This window comes from Crassostrea angulata, chromosome 7, assembly GCF_025612915.1.
Source record: "Crassostrea angulata isolate pt1a10 chromosome 7, ASM2561291v2, whole genome shotgun sequence".
NCBI classification, from domain to species: Eukaryota; Metazoa; Mollusca; class Bivalvia; order Ostreida; family Ostreidae; genus Magallana; species Magallana angulata.
In genome coordinates, this window is record NC_069117.1 from 44,160,262 (window position 1) to 44,183,326 (window position 23,065).

At 34.9% G+C, this 23,065-nt stretch overlaps 3 protein-coding genes across 4 annotated transcripts in view; 2 read left to right on the top strand and 1 right to left on the bottom strand.

Moving 5' to 3' along the window:
* Positions 1-5,866: 5,866 nt before the first annotated feature.
* LOC128156172 (E3 ubiquitin-protein ligase RNF14-like) lies at positions 5,867-9,775 on the bottom strand. Of its 2 annotated transcripts, none has more exons than XM_052818208.1 (7): positions 9,685-9,775; positions 8,828-9,022; positions 8,478-8,614; positions 7,858-8,307; positions 7,311-7,539; positions 6,942-7,114; positions 5,867-6,598 (listed from the first exon to the last, which is right to left on the bottom strand). In XM_052818208.1, exons 2-7 carry the CDS (start codon positions 8,997-8,999, stop codon positions 6,413-6,415), a joined length of 1,347 nt encoding a protein of 448 aa, XP_052674168.1. In that variant the 5' UTR covers positions 9,000-9,022; positions 9,685-9,775; the 3' UTR covers positions 5,867-6,412. The 2 variants fall into 2 exon arrangements, with proteins under 2 accessions (XP_052674168.1, XP_052674167.1); XM_052818207.1 differs by lacking the exon at positions 9,685-9,775 and adding an exon at positions 9,534-9,555.
* A 196-nt stretch (positions 9,776-9,971) lies between these two features.
* On the top strand, positions 9,972-14,846 carry LOC128156173 (protein unc-50 homolog). Its single transcript, XM_052818210.1, has 8 exons — positions 9,972-10,109; positions 10,309-10,543; positions 11,768-11,793; positions 12,027-12,092; positions 12,254-12,374; positions 13,343-13,482; positions 13,660-13,758; positions 13,904-14,846. Exons 2-8 carry the CDS (start codon positions 10,335-10,337, stop codon positions 14,038-14,040), a joined length of 798 nt encoding a protein of 265 aa, XP_052674170.1. The 5' UTR covers positions 9,972-10,109; positions 10,309-10,334; the 3' UTR covers positions 14,041-14,846.
* A 2,735-nt stretch (positions 14,847-17,581) lies between these two features.
* LOC128155810 (RYamide receptor-like) overlaps positions 17,582-23,065 on the top strand; it is an 8,332-nt gene continuing 2,848 nt past the window's right edge. Inside the window, exon 1 of the mRNA XM_052817673.1 lies at positions 17,582-18,776. Within this exon, the coding sequence (XP_052673633.1) occupies positions 17,994-18,776 (783 nt within the window). The 5' untranslated portion in view covers positions 17,582-17,993. The remainder of the gene's footprint in view (positions 18,777-23,065) is intronic.

Here is a 23,065-nt window from a genome sequence, read left to right on the forward strand (position 1 = left end):
AAACCTGATCTAAGAAATTACACAACTTCGCAAAACCTGTAACAAAACGGCTTGGTGTAAAACGCCTATTCGGCCCTCCAATTAGGGAGGATTGGGTGTGGAGCTCTATACCAAAATATATACCCCTTGACCCTCCAAAGTGGAGGTTCCAGATCAGCTTCTTACACCAATCCACGTCGTTTCAGATTTGTTGCTGGGTTACATAATCGGTTTGCTGCTGGAGTCAATTTCTAAATATGGAACAGGGGCAAAAGTTCAGCGTATCTGTAGCTAGTTTCCCACGGTCTTGTGACAAAAGAGGGAGAGAGACAAAATGGAGGAGTTAACCAACGGAGCAATAAAGACTACATTGGAAACTGAAAGAACTTTAGCTACATCGAGCGAGGACGTCGTGACAGACAATTTGAGTCGCCTAATAGAGCTCATGAACACTTGGGACACCTTCAGCGCAAGAGCGACCCCCGGGCAGCAAAGTGTCCAACCGAGGCCACCGGTCGACAGCGGCGTATGGAGTCCCCTTCCAAGATTCGGGATAACTGCATGCAACTTCTGTAAAAAGAACGGGGAGTCTCGACAAGTGTTTGGTAGCCATCAGTTGCATGATGCCCTCGGACGCGTGACGTGTCCAGTGTTGTTCCGGTACCGATGTCCGTGGTGTGGTGCCACAGGCGAGCACGCGCACACCGTCAGTTACTGCCCCACCAACCCTTACCGACGGTCGTCCGTTCTGACGGCACGCACACCACGTAAGAGTTGTGGGTGCTTGCGCACCTGTCAACACCACTTTAGTCGGAAACATTGAAAGGACCACGTTACCAACTAAAGATGGCATCAAACGTTGACGGACCGAACTCATTTGTGAAGAATTGATTGGTTTTTTTTTGTGACCATGCATGTTTCAATGTTCTTGAATAAAATGTAAATGATGATTGCATGTAGATTTTTGTTTAGATTTGTTTTGACCATGTAATCTCACTTGATATGACAATGTTTTGAATGTTTTAGATGTGTTTGATATGTAGAAATCTAGATGAAATGTATTAGAATGACAATTAAATGCAGTTCATCGTGTTGAAATGAATGATTTTTTTTATGTTTATTCAAAATCCCGAAAAATTATGTTTGTTTCTTAATAAATCATCTTAAACCAAACATAATGTTCATGTCACAGTGGTTAAAACGAAGGGCCTTGTGTTAAGCTTGTCAACAGACATGTATTCACACTCAATATAAGTTCGCTTTATACATCATAGAGACATCGGCAAGTTTGGTGTCTGCGAATTGGATCGATATTTACTTAAAATTATCGGACTTCCACATGTATATTCTGACCTCTTGAAAAGAACAGCCATATATTAAATTAGATGTACATGTATAGGGAAACGTTAAAATTCTGAAAGCTCAAGTGAGCTATTCTGATCACTTTTAGTCCGGCATCTGTCCGTCTGTCTGTTTGTAAAATTTTTACATTTTGGACTAAATTCTTCTGTAGCATTCTGCAGTATTCTCATTCTTCTGAGCCTTAGGTGAAGGGGATTCATGTTTGTTAAAATAAAGGGCCACGCACGCCTTATTTTAAAGGGAGATAATTAAGAAATATTGGAAATTTGTCGGTCTCTCTCTAAACTTTCTAAAACCATCTCCATAATTCATGTGGCCAGAGAAGCTGAAACTTGTGTGGAAGCATCCCTAGGTAGTGTCGATTCAAATTTGTTCAAATCATCATCCCCAGTACTAGGGAATGGCCACAATGGGGGGGGGGGTCGAATTTTAACATAGGAACATAGAGGAGAATCTTGAAAAAAAAAAACAATTGGCCAAAAAAGCTGAAACGTGTGTGGAAGCATCCGCATATAGTGTAAATATAAGTTTGTACAAATCACTATACCCAGGGGTAGGGAGGGGCCACAATGAAGATCGAATTTTTACAAAGGAATATATCGAGAAAAATCTTTAAAAATTAAAATTTTCTTCTCAAAAAGCAATTGGTCAAAAAAGCTGTAGCCGGTGTGGAAACATCCTCAGATTCTGTAGATTCAAGACTGTTCATGCCAATTGATCCGTGGGTGTAGAGTAGGGCCACAATGGGGGTGGGGGTGTGGGTTGTATTTTACTTAGAAATATATAGAGAACAAAATCTTCTAAAAAAAAAAACAATGGGTCAGTGAAGCTACAAATTTAAAAAAGCAACCTCAGATAGTGTAGATTTGCAGTGTAGGGCTGTATTAGAGGGTCGAATCTTCAGATATGACTCCATAAGGCTTTTTCACATACTTTGTATTCTTAGTTGTTTAGACAGAGACCCCTGGACAATTCTTGGGCCCACAAGAGGTTCAAAGTTTGATGTAGGTTTACATTATATAAACAGTTGTTTAAATCATCTTCTTGAGAACTGCAATGCTTAAAATGTAATATGACTATAACATCAGCCTGTTACAAAAGGGGCTCAATGTTTTAAATAAGGTTATCTGGAGAAAATATGAAAATGTTTTTATTCAGGATCTATTCTACTACATTGTTTAGATATATTGTATATGAGTCCATTAAGCTGATTTTATAATGGCTATTGTGGCTCATGTGAGTGATGTGCCCCATGGACCTCTTGTTTTCCTTCAAAATTAAGAATATATGGTGGGATGCAGCTTCCATTGATCAATGACATAGTCACAGGTAAGGCAATACTATAACAACATGATTTAGGTGTGTGCTAATAAAATTTATTCCAATTTGTTGAAAAATCAATTTCAACCAAAATCATCCTTTTCTTTAACCCTGCTCTCTCACCCACTCACTTTACCCTTTTCTGCACAAACTCTCTCCTCCCACTCCCTTAAACAACTCTCTCATCCTTCTCACACATCCCTCCCTCTCTCTTTAACTCCAACTACATGTACTCTCTACTCCCACTCTATCAACCCATTCTTTATCCCTCTCACACCACTCTCTCTCTCTCTCATCCTACTCTTTTCCATCATCCACTCACACCACTCTCTAACCCTACCCTTTCACCAAGTCTTACTTCACTTTTATACTCTACTCTCCCTACTATATCAACCCACTCTCTTTCATCCCACTCTTTCAACCACTCTCCCTACTATCTCAACCCACTTTCTCTCACTCTCACCACTCTTTCAACTAACTCTCCCTACTATTTCAACTGACTTTCACTCTCACCCCCTTCTTTCAACTAACTCTCCCTACTATTTCAACTGACTTTCACTCTCACCCCCTTCTTTCAACCAACTCTCCCTACTATTTCAACCCACTTTCTCTCACTCTCACCACTCTTTCAACTAACTCTCCCTACTATTTCAACTGACTTTCACTCTCACCCCCTTCTTTCAACCAACTCTCCCTACTATTTCAACTGACTTTCACTCTCACCCCCTTCTTTCAACCAACTCTCCCTACTATTTCAACCCACTTTCTCTCACTCTCACCACTCTTTCAACTAACTCTCCCTACTATTTCAACTGACTTTCACTCTCACCCCCTTCTTTCAACCAACTCTCCCTACTATTTCAACCCACTTTCTCTCACTCTCACCACTCTTTCAACTAACTCTCCCTACTATTTCAACTGACTTTCACTCTCACCCCCTTCTTTCAACCAACTCTCCCTACTATTTCGACCGACTTTCTCTCACTCTCATCCCACTCTTTCAACCAACTCTCTCTACTATTTCGATCGACTTTCTCTCACTCTCATCCCACTCTTTCAACCAACTCTCCCTACACTCTCATCCTACTTTTTCATCCTTGCCCCACTCTTTCTACACACTCTCTCCCCATTCTATCACCTAACTATTTTCTCAACCTCCAACCCTATTCTCCTTACATTCCAATGCAAAACTCTTACCACATTCTACCTTTGTCTCTCTCACTTCTTTTTTTTATACTACTACCCCTACTCTCTGACTTTCTTTGACTTCTATATTTCACCCCAAACTCTCACTATTCTTTCACCCCTATATCTCTCCGTATCTTTCATCCGTTTATCACCTCAATCTCTAACATAACTCTACCTCTTTCCACTCTATCACTAATTCTATTACCCTACTCGTTCCCTTTCTCTACACACACTCTCTCACCTCTTTCTTTTACCCCTCACTCCTACCTGGCACAGTCATTACCCTCTTTCCCTATCTCCCCGCCCTCTCATTCCACCATTTCACCCACTATCTTACCCAGGTCTTTAACCCCACTCTCTAATTTCTTTCTCTTGCTCTATGACTCCTCTCTCTTAATTCTTTTCCCCCACTCTCTTTCCCCTCACCCCACTCTATCCTATTATTTCACCCACACTCTCTCTCTCCCTATTCTCTCACCCAACTCCACCAACCCCCTTGACATACTCGCCCCTCCTTCTTACACCACTCACTTTATCCCACTTTCCCTATTCTTTCAGACCGCTCTCTCCCTCTCCCCCCACGGGGATGGAAGTGTATACCTGTAGGTAGGGTGAGAAGAGGAGAGTGGGGTGAGAACGGAAGTAGGGAAAGTGCACCAATAACATTGTCTCCCCACACTCCCTACTCCCTCACCCTTCTCCCTCATCCCACTCAGGTGAGAAGGAGAAAGGTGAGAGGAAGAGTTTGGGATGAGAAAAAGAGACAGAGAGACAGAGAGAGACAGAGAGAGAGAGAGAGAGAGAGAGAGAGAGAGAGGATAGTGCCTCACTTACTGACAGCTTACTCACCCCTTCATTTATTTTCTCACCCCAATCTCTCACCCAACTCTGCCCTATCTCACTCTCTTCCCCTCTATAACTAACTCTATCACCCAACCTTCTCCTTTTTACTCAACTCACTGTCCCTCAAACTCTCTCACCCACTTTTACTTTTTGTCACACACTCCCTCCTCTAACTCACCCCACTTGGACAGCAGAGTAAGAGAGTAAGTTGGGTGAGAAAATGAGTGAAAGGGGAGAGAAGAGGGGCAGTGAGTGGAAATGATGTGAAAGAGGTAAGAGGAGGAGAATGGGGTGAGCAATTGAAAGATAGAGGTAGAGTGATTCACTAACTCAGTTTGTCACTCAACTCTCCCAAATACTGTAAATTCCTTATTTTACACGAGAACATAATTCTGCATTTCCAAAGTTTTGTATCAAGTCGCCAGAATATAAAATCGCGATCACCAATTTTTTGGTTATAATTTCCTATATTTCAAAACTTTCTGAAATATAAAAGCGAGATTTTAAAATCGCTTCTCGCGATTTTACGCGGAAATTAATTCCTCGCGTTTAATTAGGAATCTACAGTTCTCACTCCCTGCATGTATCACAAAGAAAGCATTTTTAATATCATTGCTATATATTTACATTCAGTGTATATTTCCCCTCATGTTTGCATTGGAAATCTGCAACGTTCAATTTCCTGTGAATACACTTAAGCCTTTTCACTGCGCATGAGCTAATGCGCAGTCTTCAATTTGTCTGCACAGCCTTAGTGTGTTAAAGGAAAGACGACATCCAAAAAAAAAGCATTCCGTGCTTCATTACCACATGTATGTACAGGCATTTTCTTTTTAAATGCTCACTTTATACCAGAATAAAGCAGTTAAAAAAAGCATTTTATTGCTTAAATCACTGCAGTTTGTAAGATTTTGTAATCACACTCAAGTTTATCTAGAGGAAATAACTGTTTATTCTTCGTACAATTTGGGGTCTATAAAGAGATCATAAAAAACATGAATGCACCATTTGGGATCTTTTGATTATTTGGGGTAATCTGTGGTGTGATAAAACCCCCTCTCCCCTCTTTAAAATACAAACAACCGATCCTAACCCTTTCATTTTCTTGTTCTGAAGTGAAGATTAAAATAAAAGCGCAAAATACTGATGAAAAAAAATTCAAAATTCACTGGTATTTAATTAAGTGGCAGGTAATATTTATTAAAAATTACTTTGATCATTAATTCATGTACAGTCATATATATTTAAAATATAAGGATTTCCATAATTAGATAATTTGAATCATTCAACACACATAAATTCACTCACTCAGCTACTTGCGAAGCACATCTCAAACAATCTCAAACAATTTTTCCTCACTGTTCTAGAAATTCCTTTCACAATTCTATTGCATTAACAATTCATATGCTAATTTCATAGAAATATTAATATATTAATTAGAGTTTCTTCATTCCTAACAAACAGCAATAAAATTACATAGCCTATGTAACATAGTTACATCTTCATAATATTTAGAAATTATCACAAATAGCACATCTTGGCCATGTTTCTTATATAATAAATCATTATCATAATTATAAATAGGCAAGTCTGCTTAACATGAATCTCATTCAAGAATGCATAAAGAAAAACAATCGTAGAATGAACAACCCATTAAATTACCGCAATTAATATCATAAAATCATTAATTTTGAACACTATACACAGTATAGCGGGCTATCTACATCCACATTAAGTCATCTTCATCGTCAAATTCATTCACTCCCTCAAACAGTTTGTTTCGGCAGGGGCTGTTGAGTGTGTTGTAGTGACTGTACGGATTGTTTCGGGGCAGATACTCTTCACACAGCCAGCAGAAGTGGGCGCGGCACTTCATACACGTCATCTTGTTACAACCATCGATTTTCTTTACAACAAAGAAGCAAAGCCTTGATCAACATTGGGCAATTTATCTTGAAAATGGTACATTTTAATTTGGAGATCATTAATGAAAATCCTCTACTGTTATCATCCTTTGAAGAGATGATTAAGCACAAATATTAGCAGCAATCTCTCTTATATTAATCTATGTTGATTTAAAACACATACCTATCATCAGTGAAATTGGTATTTATGCACATCAAAATATTAAGCAAACAGTGATAGAAGTAAGAAACTGGGAAAGACTTCATAATTCAAGAGATTATTTCTCTGCTGCTGCATTTAACCAGAATAGACTGTCGTGAAGTAAAAGATATCTCTGAGCTGACCTGAATACTAGCTCCACAGCTAGGACAGGTCTTGGAGAACTGGTCCAACCAATCTTTTGTGAGGCATTCTGCTACAGCTGCTTCTATGGTTTGTTTGCCGTATCGTTTCTCTAGTAACTTCTTTGTCTTTTCATCAGCATTGTTATACTCATCCCGAAGTTTTTGCAGTCCATCTGAGAGACCAAAATTAAAACAAGTTTACAACTACTGTAAAGTCATCACAATGTACATTACTAGTTTACTGGTAAATGCTTAATAATTATATAAAAGAAATATAGCAAATATTGTCAAACATAGCATGTATAAGATGAAGAGCCTACGACATTAAAACAAAGAGATGAAAACTACCGGTTGTACAAGGAGAATTACCTGATTTGATCTTACAGGGAGATAACCCATGATAAACTAACTGGCAGAGAATGCAGAAGACGTATCTACACGACGGACAGTTGCCAAAGTTGCTCTCCTTGTCCACAGAGACAGGGTACTGACAAGCTGGGCGGGGACAGTACACGACGTCCACCATCTGGTCCAAACTGGTCATCAGTAACATTCTGTCATACTTAGCAAACACTTCTTGATTGACCAACTCTTGTACCTGATGCATATGATTAATACAAGGTGTTAAAATTGTAGTTACATTGATATCAATTATAAAGATCTATATGTTGATGCAAAAACTTTTATAATTTCTAATACACATAGTAATGAGTTCTGTAAATTACTAATTAAACGCAAGGAATTTATTTCCCCTCTTGGATATTAAAATCTTGCCATTATTTCTGAGAATAATAATAATTATTCTTGTGCTTTCATACAAAACAGCAGTGTCACGGATTTAAGTAATCACGTTATATTTGGAATTCACAGTATAGTACTGTAAGAACATGTACAGTGTACACAATTATTTCCTCACCTGACAAGGGTGGGCCTGAGTTTCACATTTATCATATGGACAGATAAGGCCTTTGACATTGCCTTCATTAATCTGTACATTGAAGTAGTCCCTCATACAAGATTTACAGTACACATGGTCACAGTCTAGAAACTTTATGCACTGGGAGCCCAACTTTTCCCCAAAACAAACTTGACACGGAAAAAATGATTTATCAAAATCAAGCTTTATGGCTTGTTTGTTATACTCCAATATCACTGGAAGCAGGCGATCATAGGAAGCGATGTCTTGAATGGCTCGAGAGTCTAAAGCCGAATCCTTTCTATTCGTATCTTTAGAAATGATTAAAGGGTTTTCAAGTCCTAAGAAACTGTAAGAATCGTCCAACAGAAAGTTTGTCCATGTAAACAGAATCACTGATCCTTTGTCCTCTTCCCATAATTCATCAAGCTTTGCACACAACAAGGACAACTGAAAAAAGTACATATTTTCTTGAAAAATTTATATATACTAACTTAATCCTCATTATGCATCTCTGAACAAAGAGCATTTCTACTGGTTTATAAAACTGAATTATCAAGAATGCAAAAAGATTGTAAAGGAAATAATTCTAACAAACTCTAGTATACTTTATCCGCTACCTGTTTCCTGTTAAGCCATTTGCATGACAGTGTGAACTGAGGTGGATTATCAGATGGATAATCAGGCGGTAACTGGAAGTCTAATATCAGAGGAGGAAGATGCTTCAAGGTGTGAAATTCTTTGGGTTTAATTTCATCTGAAATATTAATTGCAAAATTCAGTTCATAAGCATTACCGGTAGTTCAAATATCAGACATCCCTAAGCCATAAGCCTAATACACATGCCAGAAACTTCACAAAGTACATGCGATCTCCTTAAGTAAAAAAAAAGAGTACATCATTTTCCTTTCATAAATTTTAACAATGATACACTCACCATAATTCAATTTATTTTCATAAAAATGTTTACCATCGGTTTTATCAGTAATCACAGCCAACTGGAAATTTTCTGGAAAGTGTAATCTGGCCGAGAACTGGCCCCCACAGTCATTATTGTCCTGAACAAGGGAGATCACTGTGTCATCATATATACTCGAAAGTGCAAGAAGTTCATCTTCCTGTTGTTCTTTATTTTCGGTCATTACAAATGATAACACATTCAGTACTGAAAGAAAATGGTAGATGATTAAATTAATGTTTAAATTGTGGACCTTCAATCAGATAAATTTGAAGATGTAATTAGAAAATCTATTGGTCTAAGGAACATTTGGGAACAGTTTTATAAGGAGTGTTGAATTAAAGGTCCAATTCAAAAGAACTTCAAAAAATATCGCTGATGTTTTTGTTTTGTTTTTAATCCCATTTTCATCCTTAAATATAAAAATTCTGACATAAAGAATGAGTTTCAATACTTCAATTCTTTAAAATGATAAGATAGACTGAAATTTTCTTGATGTTTGCTTTGTCATTTTTTTTTTGTTTTTTTTAAACACACGTCTGTTTTGATTGTTGTGAGTTTACTTTTTACCAAGTCAATGTTTTATCATATAATACAATTTAAAATGTTTCAAGTAAATCACATCAAAATATAACGGTTATATCAGCTATATGAATTAATAACTTGGAGAAAAAAATGTTTTCCCCCTAGATAACATAGTATTACTTTGAGTCTTAACCTTTCATAATTTATGTGTATGTTGCATAAGACTGTCAGATCACAATTACAAGTCTCGTAAATCAGATGCATGCAGAAAATTACACTTTTTGAAACGATTAATTCACGTCTAGTTTACAGCTTTTACAATCATGATAAAACAGACAGCTTACTGAAGTTCTCTGGCTGTGTACTACACCCTTGCAATACACTTTTGGCTGCTAAAATTTGAAACGTTTTGTAAACTCAGACACTATATTGAATAACAAAGAGTCGTTAATGATAGAAACCTTTTTTCCGGAAATAGGATCAACGTTATTTATAAGAACCATGATATTTATTTAATTTTTTAATCAAAGAATTAGTTGATTAAAACAGTTTCTGTTGTATTGCAACTCAGTAAATAATAAGTCTTTACGGGGCAGATTATTTTTATCAAAGCGAACATCAAAGATTTTCAAACATCCCATCAACCCTGAGTGTGTTGACACATGCGCAAGTTTGACGCTGTAGAGGAAAAGTGTTATGATTTTTCAGATCTGCTTCATCGAAATGCTGTGATGATTTGTTTGTAGAATTCTACAAACAAAGTCTTGAGGTATTTTTCTAAGATAAATGATATATAACGACCATTTCCACTTTTCATTTAAAGCTAAACATGTTAGAAAGCTATTGAACACTGTTGAAGTTGACCAAAAAAATATCCACTTTTATGCTAGCAGTACACTGTTACATAGCTGTTACATATTTAGAGAATCTTTTATGTGCAATTAACAAGAATACTATTTTTATTACAGTTATTGTTCACTATAAGTAAAAAAAAATGAGTAACTACACAAGGATGTCCCCTCCAGCCTCCCCGACTTCTTCCTCCTTCAGTAATGGAGATCCAGCCCAGGGCAAGCAGGAGACGAGATTGACAGCAACAGCCAAACGACAAAAATATCTCAGACGACTTCTGAAGTTCAAACAGATGGATTTTGAATATGCCATTTGGCAAATGATTTATCTCTTCGTATCACCACAGAAAGTGTAAGGATTAAACTAAAAAAAAAACGCTTGTGAATACAAATACTTGTTTTGCAAGGTCTGAGGAATGTATCTCCATTCACCATAGAATACGTTTGCCCTAGTTATCTATAATTTATGGCATTAAAATCTAACAATTGTACCAATTACGTGTTTTTGAAGAAATAAAAATCATTAAATATAAGAAACAGTTATTCGAATTAAGTAAAGCAATTTGATATAAAAGTAAAATATAATTTGTTATTTAAAAAGTAAAAGAGTATGTGTAAGAAAGATTTTCATCTTAAAATTTTTATGAACGTGGTTTAGGTGGAGCAAACAAGTTTCAGGGCGAACTTTTAGAGCAAACGTGGGTGAACGGATTTAGGCAGACAGGTACTTGGTAGGGCGAACGAACCCAATACCAGGTCTGAGCTGTGTTACTGTCTGTTGGTTATAACTATTTTGAGTTTAAAGTGTGTTATGACCTTAAAACCATTTTAATGAAGACCTACACATAAATCAAATCACAGTCTGGATTACACTTCAATCATTACAAAACCTGAACTGAAAATTAATCCTGTGGCTTGATGATAGGACTAGTGCCATATGATCATGGAATTTAAGAAAGTTTATCTTGATTCACATTTAGAGATTATGTCCAAAATTTGGTCGTTAAAACCAATATAATGTATTTAGTGTCATGCCTGCTTCAATTTTGCAGCTCTAACAAGTACAAAATATGAATTGAAATTTAAAATCAAAATCAAAACAACACACCAGCTGAGTAAATTGTTTAAAACCCTGAGGTCATTGTGAGAAATGCACATTAAATGGTAACAATTAGAAGTATGTTGAGCTGCAAAATTGAAGCTTGTATATAAGACACAGATATTTTCACTGAGACTTGTGACTGACTCATGACTGCTGTTTGAACAGAGTTTCCAGACAGAAGTTGTAAAGGATTGTCTTCTTTGAAGGTGTCAGTCCAAATATAATTATTCTGCAACAAACCTCATCTGAGATTAAATGTTTCCTTTAATATTGTATGTATTGTACACTCAAATTATAATCCACTGGCCATTTACACTGAAAACTGTATGCCACCTATAGATATAATGACAAGTTAGTGTAAAACTTACTAAAAAAATCAGTCTGCATGTGCTATACATAAAATCCTGATTTTATTTCAAGCATAAACATTTTTTTACTTTATTGATATTTATCTATCATGTTTTATTTTTTTAGATATAGGAATTTTCAATACAGAAAATGTGAGTATTATACAATATCTCTTTACTGTGTTCGTTACTTGAATTTTAAAATTCAAAATCCCAAAAGTAGACAGGAGCTTATGAATTTTAGGGAAAACTGTATTACTTATCTTGACTTTAGCAAAATATACAAATGATCAATATTTATATATTTTGTATACTGTACAATGAATTATTTTACAAGAAAAAACGGAACTAATACATCACTTTTGAAATTCATCGATGTTTTGCAGACACAAAAGACCAGTGGGCTAGAGATGATCCAGCATTTTTAGTGTTGCTTAGTTTTTGGCTTGTGGGTAAGAAATTTAGAATGTTTAAACCCTTTTACACAAGAATTATGTTAACAAGAATATTCTTTTTAATCATGCATTGTATGTGTGTCCAAATTCATTTCTTATTTCTTTAAATGATATTTAACCAATGTAATGCATTTACAAATTGTTTCTCATTTTTGTAGTCTCCTCCATTGGATTTTCTTTCACACTCGGCATCCATTTCTCTGGTTTCCTCAAACTAATACTGTGGGTCGTTTTTGTTGATTGTATAGGAGTGGGTTTGGTCATAGCTACATTTTTCTGGTAAGTGAGACAATAATTTGGTTAAAGGTGCATGGTCAGATTTTTTGGTTTTTTCAGTGTCAAATAAGTTTATATACAAACCAATTATTTTAGAAAGTTATAGACTTTTGCCTATGTATACCAGCAGAATCGGTCTCCTTTCACTGTTGGAAATATTTGAAGTTAATATAAAAATAATTTCTTTATTGGAACACAAAAATCAAACAAAATGCATCATGGGCATGTTTAGACAAGGGAATTGTTTGGTTTCGTCCCCCAAATAATTACCTTAGGTTTTTTCAACCCCCATATTATGCATCGGTTGTAAACAAAACAAACTTCAGAAGTATTAGTGTACAATGTACACAGGTTTATTTTTGATTTGCAAAAACATTAGGAATTTATTTAGGGATATCAAAGTCTTAATTCAATCAAACCCACTTCAACGTTGATCAAATTATGATAAGTAGAAATAATTTGGTACCTTTTATGTCAAGTTTGTTTTGTAAACAAACTGTGTACATCATTTTCTCAATGAAATATGGCTTAATTGACCAGAAAAACTGCAATGACTATTGTTATACACATTCATAGCAAAACCATCATTTAAATACATACACAAAATTTGATAAAAAATGGGACCAGGCAGCTTTATGTTAATAAAAATTCTGTCTTGAAACCCACAAAATGTAGAAATAAAATGGTTGTAAAAGTTTTGGTTGATGTATCTAAATCTAATTTCAAGTTTAAAAAATGTATTTAAAATTGGTTTCAAATAACTTGCAGTGTCAGATAGTCATTTCGCTAGTATACAAGCTAATGATGAGTCATGATACATTTATATGAAATGAGAAATATGCAGTCTGATTTAGGTAAACCCCTTTTCCTATTGCTGCAAACAAAAGGGGGGGTGAATTTTAATGTACTGAGTTTTTCACATTATGTTGCTGCATCTACTGGTACTAACAATAAATGTGTTATGTTTTCAGGTTTCTCTCCAACAAATACATGATTCAGGCCCCACCTCGAGGCCAGGATGTGGAGTGGGGATATGCATTTGATGTTCATCTAAATGCTTTCTATCCTTTACTTATGATTCTTCATTTGTTTCAACTGGCTTTTCTTGGTTGTAAGTAAAAAGTTATTACCTGTCCTCCTCACCCTTCTGTTTAGGTAAATTATGCAGGAAATGACCATTATATTTTTATTTTGTTTCACCATCCGCATTACTTACATTGTTTGCTATATTAGAAAGAAACCCATTGTGAATGCAAAACCACTTTAGAAATTACTTGATGTCTTTCAGTAATTAATGGAGAGAGTTATTTTGGACTGTTATTTGGGAACACACTGTGGCTAGTGGCCTTGACCTATTACATTTACATAACCTTTCTGGGATACAGCGGTAAGGTTTGAGATCTTTAAAGATCAGTGGGTACATTGAAAACAAAACCTTTTGAGTTGTATTTGTCAAAAACCATGGCAGAAATTTTCTCATTTTATTAAATTTGACATTTAGTGACCAAAATGTGTACTTTGATTGATTTCAGCCCTGCCATATCTGAAGAACACTCGGAACTTGTTATTTCCATGTATTGCCATCATACTAGTTTATGTGCTATCCCTAATATTTCATTGGAACTTCAGCAAAGGACTTTGCTACTTTTATAAATTCCGAGTCATGTAATCTTGCAATTTCATCCATACGTTGTGCTTGATCTTCAAAATGACAGAATACCTTGTCGTGGACTCGCTTATCTGCCAACCAGTGCCCATCAGTGTACATGTGTTGAGACAGTAGAGAAAATAAGCTGCCGGAAAAGCAGGGATCGTATTCGTGGTCCAAGCATTTGTTTTATTTTTATCATGTGATCTGTACATATAACGCTTGTTTTTGTATGTAGCTCTTTGTTATAGATTATATTTATTGACATTAATTTGGACATCATACTGATATTCTGTTATGCAACATTGGTGACATCTTGCATGTTTCAAATAAGGGACACTATAGTATAGTGACCACAATGTATGCAGGTTTGAAAATAAAAAACAAGACAATCTTTTTTCAATTTATCAGATATATTTTGTAGTACTTGCAGAAAAAATACAGGCACATAGCATCGCAGTGGGACCCAACTTTTTCTTGCAGCCAATATTTTTTATATTTGTATATAAAAATCAAATCAAGGAGTTGGTCCTTCCATTTATTGGGGGGGGGGGGTAAAAAACCTGAGAGTGAAAATAAGGAAATTAACAATAAAATTGAATTTACATGTATATATAAACCCCAACCTCCCCCCCCCCCCAACCAGACACAGGAGTAAGAGTTTTTTCTTTTGATTTTTTTTGCTTGTCGATTTTAAGGATCATTCTTCTCTTTTTCAGAAGCAATGCTTTGTACCTGAAATACATGTATTATATCTATTGTTGGAATAGCTCAAATTTGTGAGCTTTTTATTTTACTATTAATGGATTAAAACTGCAATTAATACATCTACATGTATCTTTAATAATGTCAGCAAGAACATGTAAGTTCTTCAGTTTGAATAAAAATAAGTAAAAGCTCTGAGTTTATAAGATTTTTTATCTAGGCGAGAAAACAAAACATATTTATGAAAATCAATTGCCTTGTATTATGAATACATTTATGAAAACATGGTCATTCTATATAAACTGCGAATTTTAAAACGGGGACATACTGTAAAAAAAGAGCTATCCATCTGTTTAATAAGCCGACTAGGTGAAATTATTTACATTTACTTAATATTTTCATCCATTAAGTGCCGAGTCATTCTATTTCTTACGGAAATTGATAGCAATTCATAGCTCTTTTGCAACTTACAGGACTGAAATCTTCACGATCCAGTTTTAACCAGTTTATCTATTGGTGAAGACCCTAAACAATCTAAAAAAAAAAATCACGGACAGCACGTAATAACCATGAAGATGTCGGACTCAAATTCCCTTTTAACACGTTATAAGACGACTTTGCTATTTCTTATATCTAATGATGTACATTAACAATAATTTAGTTACTTTCACTTATTCTTTACCATTAATATGTTAAAAGAAAGATGTTAATATAAGCAATAAAATACTTTCTTTGATGGTTCAAGCGGATTAGGAAGGTAGCGGTCATTGCAGAAAAAAAAATTAACGTGGGTTATGTATTTTGGTCGCTTCCTTCATAGTCCGCATGTATCACCAAAGTCCGAAAAAATCTGACGTGTTCCTGGCCTTTTTTAACGATTTTGATATTTTATTTGCCTGGAAAATAAAATAACAAAATCGTTTTTTTTTAACGCCTTTGATATTTTACCTGCCTGGAAAGTTAAATATCAAAATCGTTAAAAAGGCCAGGGAAACGTTAGAGTTTTCGGATTAGAATCACCAAAGTTTACGTGTGGCCTCTATTTTGTTCGTATAGGTAATTTCATTTGAGACTAGTTTAGCATTGTGTCTGCGTTCCTTTCGCTTTTTAAATCCACACGACTCTTATTTTATAAATACTTTAAGGTTGACTTCGTGATCGTTCAAAACCTTACCTTGAAAGCAGAATCTCTCCATCCTCAACACGCCACACTTCTCTCTCTCTCTCTCTCTCTCTCTCTCTCTCTCTCTCTCTCTCTCTCTCTCTCTCTCTCTCTCTCCACGACACGACACGATCAAAAAATGCAATTGAGCTTGTTTTTTTCTATACTTTAATTGTATGATTCTTCTCTATGACCTGGGAAACGGGAATGTGTATAGTACTTTTCTTCTCCAAGTTTTGCAAACAATATCCTTTCACCAAGAGTTTCCGGTTACTTTTCTACTTTGTCAGTAATAATCACCGTTGGGTCATTTTGATAAGAAAACAACTATATTAATCACAAGTTTTTCATTGCTAGAAAACGGCATCAATTAGATACGCCTGGATCTGCAAGAAGGAACACTTATCGCGTAATTCTTACGGAAATGCGATCTTTGTTTTAATCTTATATATATTCATCTTCTTTTTTAGTAAATTTTGCAAAACAGAGTCAATGGTGTTTAATTAATCCGAAGAATGTTGAGAAAGGTTGGATCATATTACCTATTATAATGATTAATTTGATATCGTACTATCTGGGTATATCGTTTATCGGTTACCATCAATATTTTACCAATCAGTATTTAATCCGTACCAACACCTGTTTAAACATACAGTCAAAATATCGGTCTGCCTCTAATGTGTGACGTAATTGAAATATGATATTGCATAATTTGGGGACTCTGAAAATTTCATGAGTTGTTACCTTCTCTGATGTTTGCTTGATCCCATGTGTGTATCATAAATCTTGTGTCGGGAGAGTGTAGGTATCTTTTCAGTGACAGCAATATGGTTTTAAAGATATATATGATTTTCAAAATCTAGTGAACTTTTCTTCGAACCATTCAGTGTATTCTTCTCACTTTAAGGAGACTGCATAGCTGGGAGGTCAACAAATCTTCAGAATTGACTTAAAAACTCTTAAAATATATATTTTGTCACAAACCAGTATAAGTGAAGAAAAAATTTAAATATTTACCTAAGTTTTGTACATTTTCCAGCAAAACAAAGATCCTACGAATTCTTCACCGGCAGCGCGAGAGTGTGATTTGTTGGGAGCGGTAGTCTCCTGTCTGCCAAGTAGAAATTCTCATTACGGAGATATCGAGGACCATATTTGCAATATAGATTGTAATCTTATAACCCATAACTGAATAACTTGCACTGCATTTTAATGTACACTGATTTCATGAACAGAACGCGGTGTCTTCCAATTACAGATTACATAGTACACGTACAATGTACATATTATGTAATTGTTTTTCGAGATTCAATTGTTGCAGTAAGTTTTGTAAATAGAAGTTTCATTGCGATTTATCAACAACGTTTTGTTATTGAACATTCATTCACAGTTTACACATTAATTCACAGTTTACCATTTAAAAATGATTTATTATCATATGATACGTATATATGCATGGACAAAATACTAAACTGTACATGAAGAAGTAATTGAGCAATTTTGATAGTATTGAATACAGTAGTCATCAAACTGATTTTGTAAGAGTGGACTATTTAGAATCCCAGATTTCTTAACACACTGAAATCTGTTGTTTTTTGTTTTTTTTTTTATAATTATGTCATTTTAATTTTTTTTTTATCCGTCCATACCTATTCCAATTAGTAAAATCCCTTTCCTGTGTACATTGCGCATACATTATACCCCGCAGTCAAACAGATTAATCTCATTTTGAATTGTGTTTTGAAAAGTAAAACCACTCGAATGAATCTTTTGTATTCCATTTTTAAGGGATTTACTTTATTGTATTTTCTTACACCGTGGTTCTTTCGATTTAATTTGTAATCCGTTTTGCAGTGATCAGTCCGTCATTGATTTCTCTCCACCTCAGTGTTCATATGTCGAATTGTTCTCCTTCATACAGTGTTAAAAGGGTGGTCTTGGTACACATAAAATAAAGGTGTAGGCATCAAAGCAACAATCAATTGATATTGAGCACCAGCCGTCATCCGGGACCTAATGTACAACCAATCACCGCAAATAGTCAAGACATTTAGCACAAGGGTTGTGCCAGATAGCCATTTGAACATTTTTGACGTCCTTATTGAAAATGGATTTAGATTGTGTCAACTGCAGCGGTACAGTCTATGAAATGTTGAACAATACTACTTTAAACTCGACTCTGGATGACACAGACATTTTGGAGAGACCATTTCAAGTACCTGTTGGCATATTAATACTTTTAGCCATTCTGTATGGATCAATTTCCATATTAGCTGTCTTGGGAAACACGCTAGTTATCATTGTGATTTTAAAAAGCAAGAAAATGCAGTCTATCACAAACATCTTCATAGCGAACCTTGCCTTAGGTGACGTGCTCATTGGTCTCTTCTCCATACCCTTTCAGTTTCAGGCCGCTTTGTTGCAACGCTGGGTGGTGCCGTATTTCCTCTGTCCGGTGGCGCCATTCGTCAAAAACCTGACCGTCTGCGTGTCCGTTTTTACTCTCACAATCATTGCCATCGATAGATATATCGCCGTTATGTACCCCCTGAAAGCGGGTATCAAAATGAAAGTTGCTACTTTGGTGCTTGTGAATATTTGGTTATTCGGTATCATATCCAGTGTGCCAAACTTGGTCTTCTTCGAGGTCATCGAAGTTCCGGACCCCCCTTTCAAAGACCAAACGAAGCCATTTTGTGCCCATGCCTATCCATCGAAATTATTTATGCGTGTCCATGTGTTTTATCTTTTTTTCATCCAGTACTTGTTGCCTCTTTTGGTCATAAACTTAACATACTTTCGCATTGTGTTCAAAATCTGGGGAACAAAGACCCCTGGTCAACATTTAGAAGTCGTTCAGGAAACTACCCGGACAAGGAACCGGAAAAAGGTTAGTTAAAACCAGTAATTTTTAATTCTATAAATTTAGAAAATAATGATTACATCAGTAATTTACAGATCATCTATAATTCCATTAAGCTTAAAAATCGACTATGGAATAAAAAGCAAGATTTAACTTCAACTAATATTTAAAGATGTAATTTTTGCATTAAGGAATGTTGAACATTTTAAAAAGGAAAAAGATGGACCCAGTGCTTATTATCATTTCTTATTTACAAAGGGTATAAACAATTTTTTTTTTTTGGGGGGGGGGGGGGATGCTTGTGTAATTTTCAAACACTGGATGCTATTCAAGCAATAAAAATTAACCATTGAAAAATAGCTTTCGATTACACAACAGAGCCCGCGTTCCTTTAACCTTAGGTACCATAGAAACTGTAGCCTTTGCTTTAATGTATAGATGCGAAATTAGTCACAAACATATACATTGAGATGAATTCTTATCAGAGTTATTTGAATCCACATTTTTGTCAGATTTTTATCTTGCATCACGAATTTCACTGATCGATATTTCTACCAACCTCAATACCAAGTTTGCAAAAAAGACCGAAAGGGATTTCCAAAGCATAATTTTTATCAATCTTTTTGGTGTAATCAAGGTCATGCATCGACATATATTTAATGATTTTATTCGAATAAATCGGATATTTACATTTATTACCATGGGGAAATTCACTGTTTATTGCTGATAACAGTTCCTGCCACCAGGAGTCCATTTTGGTCAGACATAATGTTGGAAGATGATTGGAGACGATTGATTAACATTGAACCGACTGTCATCGCCACTAAAATTAAAAATGCTCTATTTGTCCACCAATAGATTAGAACATAACAGTAACTATACAACAGGCACCATTTAATCGGACGATACCATTGGAAACAGAACATTTTGCACATAAATAAAAAATTAAATCAATACTGTATACAGGGAAATGTTCGCCCTCATTTTATTTTTGCTCCTTTCACTCTCGTTATCATGCAGCGGGCGAATTTAGGACTAAGTTATCTCTTTAAATGTTTGAACGATTCAAAACGAGACGAAGCTGTCTGCAAGTGTAGAAGGGCGAAAATAACCCTGTATAAAGTACCTGAACTGAAACGTACTTTCACACTCGCAAAGGTAAATTAAATCTATACCAGCAAACCAAAAATTGTTTCAATTATAAAAAAGACCAATAACCTTTAAAGGTAAATATTACATTTTGATACATTTATTGTGATATTGACGAGTGTACATCTTAAGTTTTATTTTTCTCATCTAGACTTCACTTAAGTCAGAATGTTTTCTTTATGTGTAAATGATTGAATCAAAAAGATGCTGGAGATTTCTGAAGCGCCTAAAACTAATATAGAAGACACTGAATAAAGTTTGAACAAAAAGGACCTACTGGCACTGAGCACCATCTGTACATATGTCATTATACATTAAAACTGTTCATCCTAAGCTTAATGATGGATGGAGAGAGATGTCAGGAGACTAGTTAGTGAAAAAGTATCACTATTTTCGAGCCAGTAAATTAGGAATGTCCTATAAATTGCTTTATGTCCCTTAACAATAAAAAAAGACATCTCATAGGAATTGCGGTGCTTTTTCTAGGCACTCTGGTATTTAATTTGAATCATATCAATACAACTCTCTGACTGTGTCCCGGCGATATGACAGCATCGGTTTGTTAAGGCTGACTTTGTAGAGGAGAAGCAGAATTACTGCCTGACAATAATGACCTGTTCTCACTCTACTTCATTTTCATTCAATTTTGCCATTCGTCATTCAAACGGTGAAACCGTGACTGATGAAGGGAGCCTATGATGAACGCATGATGAATGTAATTAATTAAGAGTTCATCACCCATCTGATGAATTTAGCTAAAGTGATGATTTTCCTAAAATCTTAAAATCATAATGGAAATGCATTTCTTGACGAGAATCACTATACAAGTTATTTAGCCTCATCAGAGTTATCTCTCTTGTCAGTTGATTAATGTACCTTAAAATTTAATCGAGTATTTGAACTGGTCCTAGAGGGTTACGGTTAGTAATTATGTGGTACAATTCCTACTGAAGTAACAGATGCTAGTACATTTACATGTATTTAAGATATTTCATTTCCAAAAGGGTTTTAAGGGTCGGTATTCTAATATAAAGGCTCTGGTTAAATCCTTTATGTTACTAAAAAGTTCTTGTTTTTGAATACCGTAGGTATGGGAGTTCATATGTTCTTTATTATGGTTTTTGTCACCTATGGAAGTAACAGGTCCATAAAAGCTGTTTTATCAGTGAGTAAACATGAAATTTATTAGGTTATCATAAACACATCTTCCTATCATGTTGTTATAGTTATGTAATGAATGACTCAATTGAGTATTTAACTACTTCATGTTGTAGGGTTAGTCTGCACTATTGGAGTGTTTCTTGGTAATAAAGCAAATAAAACAGATAGAATCTTTTAAAAAAACCCAGTATAATTCATCAACATTTTGGATGAAACTTTTCTTCTTTTTAATTATAAAAATCATAATTAAATGATATGAAATAAACAAAACACAAAACAAAAACCAAAAGAAAAAGAAACAAAAATTAGCTAGCTACCATAAATTTAAACACGATTGTTTGACATGTTAATTGATGCTTGATTCTGATGGCTGTGTTGATAAATTGCATGGTTCATGAATATTAGTATGGGATAAAATGTCAATCATAAACCTGAATGTACAATGTATAAATAATTTAACAAAACGAAATAGAAAGTACTCTGTATACGTGCCCATGTTTATTAGAACCATTTTAATTAGACCTTGGACTTTCGGTAGGATGTAAGTATCTATTTCTTGCATCGAAACAAGTTAAAAATTCAGCTGATTTCAAGTGAAATATACACAGATTGTGTAGTCTTAGCTCGAAAGCCAGACAAATCTTTGTTATTTCAAAGAACCAAGGTTGAGTGACAAGCAATGAAATAGACAGGCCTTCGTCATAATGCTGTTTGACACAACTATACAAAGTCCAAGCTCCTGTTAAAATGGTTCTATAATTTCAATTACTATACATACGTGTTCTAAAAAGATGACAATCATCTGCATGTGAACTACTTTCATCTTTCACATATTGAAAAACAGATTTCGTATATACAATACATTGTATTTGATTTAGTTGGACCAAAAGAGGTGACGTTGGATCAAATTACAACAAGTAAAATGTGTTGAAACACAATAAGTTGTTTTGTTTCAGACACCACTCAATCACACCGTTGTTCTCTTATTATGTCGCTTATGTGTTGTTTTACATTTATTTTGACACCAATGGATTCAATTTGTCGTTGGTTTAAGAACGTCTTTGTTCGTAAAAACCAATAACGTCGAGAGGTGTACATATTTCGACTCTCATTTCAATCTCAGGCGTACTAGTATTCCACGTACTAAAATGTTAGCGTTATTATTGTAGAACAAGCAAAAATCTTAGTTATTATTCAAAGAAATATTTTAAATGTGATTTCAATATTATTATAACGCATAATACATGCATGTTTTTATTTTCTTCTAGTTTAAATGTTTATCTAGAGAGAGGAAATAATTTCCACAACGAATAGGACAAAATAAAAGTTCCCCCCAGATGTACGGTTTTTTACGAAATCCTATAAGTATCATTTATTTAACTGAAAATTAAGATAAAAGGCATGATATCGCGAAAAAGGCGCAATAAAGTCTTCTCAAAACGCGTTTTAACGCATTATTTCTCAAAGGACAAACCTGGATTCTAAGTAAGACGGCTTACCATTAGAATACCAGTACCCGCGAAGTTGACAACTATATTTTTGATGTATAATTATCCAAAACATGAAACATATTTATGTCGATATAACTATTATGTATAATTTTTTATTGTTCTATGTCAAAATTTCTTTCTACATATATCGATTTAATACAATATGAACAAGAAAATTCTGATTCTGATTTATTTCAACAATAAAATACCTTCTTTGGTGATTCATTCGGGATATGAAGGTAGCGACACTGCAGAAAAAATATATAACCCACGTTAGCGGTTTTCTGCAATGATCGCTACTTTCATTACCCGAATAAATCATCAAAGAAAGCATTTTATTGTTTATATTAACATATTTCTTTTAGCCAATTGATAAATTGATTATGAAAAGTAAGTAAAATTCATTAAATTACTGTTAATGTACGTAGATACGTTAACTAAAAGAAACAGCCAAATCGTCTCCTGTGAGACTTTGAGTCTGACGTCGTCATGATTATTTCGTGCAGTCCGTGATTT